Below are 6377 nucleotides of genomic sequence, written 5' to 3' on the forward strand. Positions count from 1 at the left end.
ATATCGTGTTTGTTCGCATGCAGAGAGGAATAACAACGAATTCACATTCGCCAACAACAACAATAACAATAGCAGCAACAACAACAACAACAATAACAACAACAGTTTTGAGACGATTATTAGTGGTGACCACAGTTTTGACTTGGACTGCGCGCCCAGCTCGTTCGCCGACAAGTCAGACATAGTTGACCAATGGCGGACGTTAAACACAGACGGAGCCATCTACACGGTGGAGGTGGTGAACAACTCGGACGGTGGCGTCGGCGAACCACTGTGGTGCATGCCTGCGCTCACCGAACACCACCAGGACACCAACGCGGTGAGCAACTTCGACGAGACACTATTGTCGATGAATGGCGCCGAGTCCACAGATCCAGTGAGCAATGGCAGGTACATCAAACAAGACTCTTTGCGGGAGTACATCAAACAAGATTCTTTGCGAGAGTACATCAAACAGGAACCGTTGACGGAGTACATCAAACAAACAGAACCTCTGCAGGAGTACATCAAACAGGAATCTGCAGAGTATACAGGCGATGAGCTTCTCCGAAACGCATTGCTGGGCAAAACCAATCATAACCATCACCAAAGGTAAAAACCATACGATATAATATGTTTATTAGTATAGTTTAGATTCGCGATATAATAATATACATTTAATATCTATATCTATTATGCTTATCAAGGCAACGAAACACTTAAATTGACTGCTCAATAAACAATGCGAAATTAATGTGTAAAAGATACTTGAAAATTGTATTCAAAATCATACGTTAATTAATCATTAAATTAAAGCCTTTTTTGAACACTTTAGTTATAATTATAATCATATCTGGTTTGTTTATTTTTTTTCACTGCACGTACTTATAGCACAATATGGCAAATTTAAAACGTATCAATGATTATTACGAAAAATTTAAAAGTTTTCAATAAAAAATTTAGATTTTTAGTCTTTCATCACAAGAGTATATTTAAATTTATTAACTGAGTGCAAAATGTTTCAAAATTTTCAATTTATTCACCATAAATGCATCAAAACTGAAAAAAAAACATAAATATAAATACAAAAAAAAAATAATAATAAAAAAAATGCTTAATTTAAACTTTTCATACAATACATTTTTATAAGTTATAATTTGATTCGTGCAATTTGAAACCCATTGACAAACTCGTTAATTATGACATGGTTATTTTTATTAAATTCAAACGTCATTCAGTAATTTTTGTTTGTTTAGTTGTGTACTATATATGCTGGTATAATTTTGAGGTAATTCTGTTTTTATATAGCAAATCATGATTATTAAAAAATCGCCTGTATCACTTAAAAAACGGTAACTTAACAATTGTGTGATTTGTGTGCTCAGGTACGGTGACAAAGACGTCAAGCCATCGGTGTCGACCGCGTCGGACAGCCAAAATTCGTCACCGGGACCTCAGTCAATGCAAGATGTCACGTCATACCCATCGACATCCACTGTGGATATGCAAGACGTGCTGGCTACGACTAGCAACTGCAGCAACGGCATCAACGGCAATACGATCGTCATGATCGATGACGACATGCCGTCGATGTCACTACTGGTGGCCGGCGACGGGGCCTCAGCGCAGAACGTCGATGATCTCCTTTTGCCAGACTTTGACTTCCAATACATCGATGGCCTGGATAGCGACATGTCTCAATCGTTCCAGCAGTACTGCCCCACTAGTCAGGGGTTCGTATCCTTCATCGCCGCAGAGGTAAATATTCCTTTTTTTGTCCACTCCATAAAATTTTCATCCGTTCACGAAACTACCATAACATAAAATAAACATAATATATAGATGTATATCGAATTATTTTGGGCTTGTTGCCAATATCCAATATTATCACACGAACATTTATAATTGTTTATTATTGTACATATTTTTTATGAGCCGTATGGTACCACGAATTACTAAGTCCTTTCGACTGCAGATCTCTATCACAATACACACTTTCTTACATAGACTGCTTTTTTTAAAAATAAATAAATAAATCATTAGTATGCATTTTAAAAATGTATTAACTACTTTCCAAACGTCTTTTCGTATTCTAAACGATCTGTTAACACTGATTAAGTAAAAAAAAAAAAAAAAATTGCTATAAAACTATATATGCGCAAATACGTATCCAGTTTATTTATAAGAAGATCTTTAACCCCTTCGTAAATCGAATAATTATGCGCTTTAGAAACTGTCTGTCCCCATCATTTTTCTAAATAAATACCTATCAATCATATTTATTACGTAATAATATTAATATATAATAGTTAGGTACGAGGTGCAGTTGTTATACCATGCGTATAACTGACATAATATTGTTTTAAACCAGTTGGCATTACACGTTTTACGAAATCATAAATGATCCTGCAGTGAACTAGTTTTAAAATATAGTATGTATAATGTACAGTATACACGTATATTGATAATGTATGTCCAATGTACATGTAACAGTAGCACTACTTATATAGAGCCGCATTATGGAGATTTAATCACGTACATTAATGACTCATTAAAATTATTCTTCAAATATTCGTAAACTTAAAGCTTCAAGATTATGTTATTGATTTTAATCAAACGCCATAATTGGTCACTAATAGCTATTATTAACAAAAAGAAAATATATTCATCGAGGATTAAAATGAGTGCACAATATTTATTTATGCCGATAGGTATAATTTTTTATTTTATTCTCTTAATACAGAAAAAGATAAAGCTATAATGAATATATTAATTTCAATTGAAAGTTAAACTTAAGTGTCACATTAAAACAATAATGATTTATTAGTAATAATCATTTAATAATAATCATCTATGTACAATAGTAAGTTATACATAATAAATTATACCAATAATCAGTGGTACACTAGAGAAGTCTGATGACATAATTAACTGTTAATACCATTCAAATGTGATCTAAGAATTAAAATTTAATACTTTGGTATACATTTTTTAATGGGATTTGTAAATTATAATGATAATTAAAAAATATCTTTTAAGATTACTCGAGAATCAAACAATTTGACTATTATTTTTATGACCGCGAATTAATTACATCTATACCTCGCTGGCTAATCCATAGCTCATACAAACCCATTCAGTCAACCACATAGATACTCTAACCACTTTTAATTACTGTTACCCCCAGGGAAGTAAGTTTAATAAAATTTCCATTTAATTCAATTTAATTTTGAGTTCAAAATAATTAAGATACAAATTTTATCGAGACATAAACATTCAATTTTTTATTTCTGTCCGTTGTTGTTATTTGTAATATTTTTTTAGCTTAACACACTATTGTAATACCCATTTACAAATTGTGTGTTTTAAAACAAAAATCATTCAACAAATAAGAAAGTTTGTTTTAGATTTAATCGACATTTAAATTTTTAGACATAACATTGATGCTAATTAATATAAATGTATACACCATAATACATTATGTATTTAAATGCATATACCAATAACCATTTTTTTTGAATATTTTTACTAGATAATCAATGAAAACTGATGGATTTGGTGTTAACACCTATATATTATAATATTTTATAATATTTGAATATAAAAAGGTTATTTTACATAAATTATTTCAATGAATAATTTTTTATATGATTATTATCTGTTTATGTTTTTTCACAATACAAATTTTTGAATTTTACATATATTTTTTATTGGCTATATGTACACACATAATAATTGGGAATTTATTTTAATTTAACTTTTGGTGTGTATGGTACTTATATAATACATTTCTTGGTTGTTTCTCATTTCTTAAATTCACAGCCACAATCGTCATCATCGAACATATTATCACTTATTTTACAGTGATGACAATAATAGTATTTTATTCTCTGTTTATAAATTACAGGTGGCGAACATATCGCAAATCCCGGCCACGGTGGTGCTGGATCACCGGGAACTAGAACAAGTGTCTACATCATCTTCGTTGTCCCCACCCGTCCGACCGGCTAAAAAATATAACCGTCGTTCACACCACGCTAACGGCAAGACGAAACAGTCGGCCGGCGGCGGTACCGGAACGTCGATTGCTGGTTCCGGTGGCGGAGGCGGAGGGTCTGCTTCGGTGTCGAGTGACGAACAACCGGCCGGGCACCCACCCGCCAAGAAAGAACGGTCACTGCACCACTGCCACATATGCAGTAAGGGCTTCAAAGACAAGTACTCGGTGAACGTTCATATACGTACCCACACCGGTGAAAAGCCGTTCATGTGCACCGTGTGCGGCAAGAGCTTCCGGCAAAAGGCTCACCTGGCAAAGCACCAGCATACACACACCACGCCTGCCAAACCGGCGCAATCGTTGTCGTCCGTCACACAATCCGTTAAAGGCAGTGGCAGCGGTGGCCGGAGGTCCACATCCAGATAGCCCGGACTGCAGCCGACTGTCACCACCGAGTCACCGTCATTACCATCACCACCACTACACTCACCAACAACGCTATCACTATTTACCACCAATCATATACCAATACCATCGTCCAAAACCACCACCACTATTGACCTCTGACCTATCATTCCTACAGCTTCCGGAAATGCGCCGAAAACGAACGAAAAAAAAATCGGACGTATTCCTCATCCACGGTGCTGTACTTACATCAATTTTGTGCGTACTCCGTGCAAAAAATAATTATAATAATAATAATAATAATAGTAACAATTTTATTATTATCGTTATTATACGTACATAAAGGCGATCGTCGTGTATGTGTACGGTACACACTACACACGCCAACTTTATTTCGACGACTCGGCCAATCGTTTTCTCCACCCGGAGAAATCGTTTCTAATGTGATGATTAATAAGTTAACCTCATTAAAGAATAATATTTATGTAATAATTATTGCTTAACGAATCAAAATATTCAAGAGTATTGTTTTTTTTTTTTTTTTATGTGTAACTTTTTTTTTTATAATAATTTTTAAGTTTATATACGCCGTGTACATGATAAAATATTTTTCTACGATACAATAAGATTTACATTTTTTTAAACGAATAATTATAACTCACATATTTATGCATAGAATATTACGTATCAATACTTAAGTAAGTTTATAGATATTTGATCTATATTAATTATAAAATAAAATTATCGTGTACTATTCCGTCCTGAGGCCTGTGATAGAAATGAACACATTACAGCTATAATAATGTTGCGAAACGATATTGATGTAATATTATTTAGTCACGTTTTTTGTGTATTATAAAATATATATATATAATATTATTATTATTATAATTATTATTATTTTTTTGTTGTTATAAAAATTTTTAGTTTTTATGTTGTATCCATTTTAATATGCGTGTTATAGGTATTCCTAATGATTACCTTGACACCGGACTTTAATTATGAAGTTATCATATTAATTATAAATTATGTATTGATATGTACGAAAGCAAAATAAAGTTTAAAATAAAACTAGGTAATTTATTCGTGTTACTTAATTTTTCTAAGAATTTTAGGCCTATAATACTTAAATTGAATTAAACAAATTAGAAACGTAAGTATTATTTAGATAGCCAAAATGTTTTTTCTTATTTTTTTTTTTATTTCTATTATTATTATTATTATTATTATTATTATTAATATTAATATTATTATTTGTATTATTATTTAAAACTCGTAGTAATATTTTTACTTAAGTAATATTATTGTTATTTTTAATTCCATACGATGACGATGAGTTTTTCATTCATATTATTTGAATACTTGCCAAATAGCAATAGGAACAATTTAAATTTTATAATAATATCTATTTCTTGTGCCATACACAATAATAATCATGACATTATGATAAAATGTTCTAATACATGACAAATTTTAACTACTACGCGTTTACAATATTATAAATAAGAATAACGTTTTAAATTTACATTTTTCTACTGAAAATGTATATATTTATTATATATGTTTTCTTTTCACAACAAATTTAACCTTTTATGTTCACAAATTAAATGTATCTCAATTATACTTATATACGTCATTCCTGCAATAATTTTGACTGTGATTTATAAAATGAATTATCTTTATATATTTTCTCATTATATTTAAAAATAGTAACATTCCATTATTTTATTTTATAATATATAACTTAAGAGAATTTTTTTTTTTTTTTATACATGTGGTTTTATTTCAAACAATAAATATTAATGTTATCATACATGTAGGCCAAATGTATATTATTTTCATGTATACCAACTCAGTATTTTTGTAAGTTTTTTTTTGTTCGTATCTGTTTTGTAAAATGAATGAAAATTATTTATTCCTAACGAATTGTACATTTATAATTGATATATATATATATATATAGTTTTTTATATGTGTGTATATTATATATTCC

The 6377-nt window shown here is 30.8% G+C and overlaps 1 protein-coding gene across 2 annotated transcripts in view; it reads left to right on the forward strand.

The window, feature by feature from the left end:
* LOC112603790 (myb-like protein D) overlaps positions 1–4919 on the forward strand; it is a 65234-nt gene extending 60315 nt beyond the window's left edge. For both annotated transcript variants that reach the window (XM_025352535.1, XM_025352536.1), the window contains 3 exons: positions 24–591; positions 1365–1737; positions 3887–4919. In XM_025352535.1, the coding sequence (XP_025208320.1) occupies positions 24–591; positions 1365–1737; positions 3887–4405 (1460 nt within the window). In that variant the 3' untranslated portion in view covers positions 4406–4919. The remainder of the gene's footprint in view (positions 1–23; positions 592–1364; positions 1738–3886) is intronic.
* Positions 4920–6377: the final 1458 nt, after the last annotated feature.

This window comes from Melanaphis sacchari, unplaced genomic scaffold (assembly GCF_002803265.2).
Source record: "Melanaphis sacchari strain LSU unplaced genomic scaffold, SCAv2.0 Contig111_pilon_pilon, whole genome shotgun sequence".
Classification (NCBI taxonomy): domain Eukaryota; kingdom Metazoa; phylum Arthropoda; class Insecta; order Hemiptera; family Aphididae; genus Melanaphis; species Melanaphis sacchari.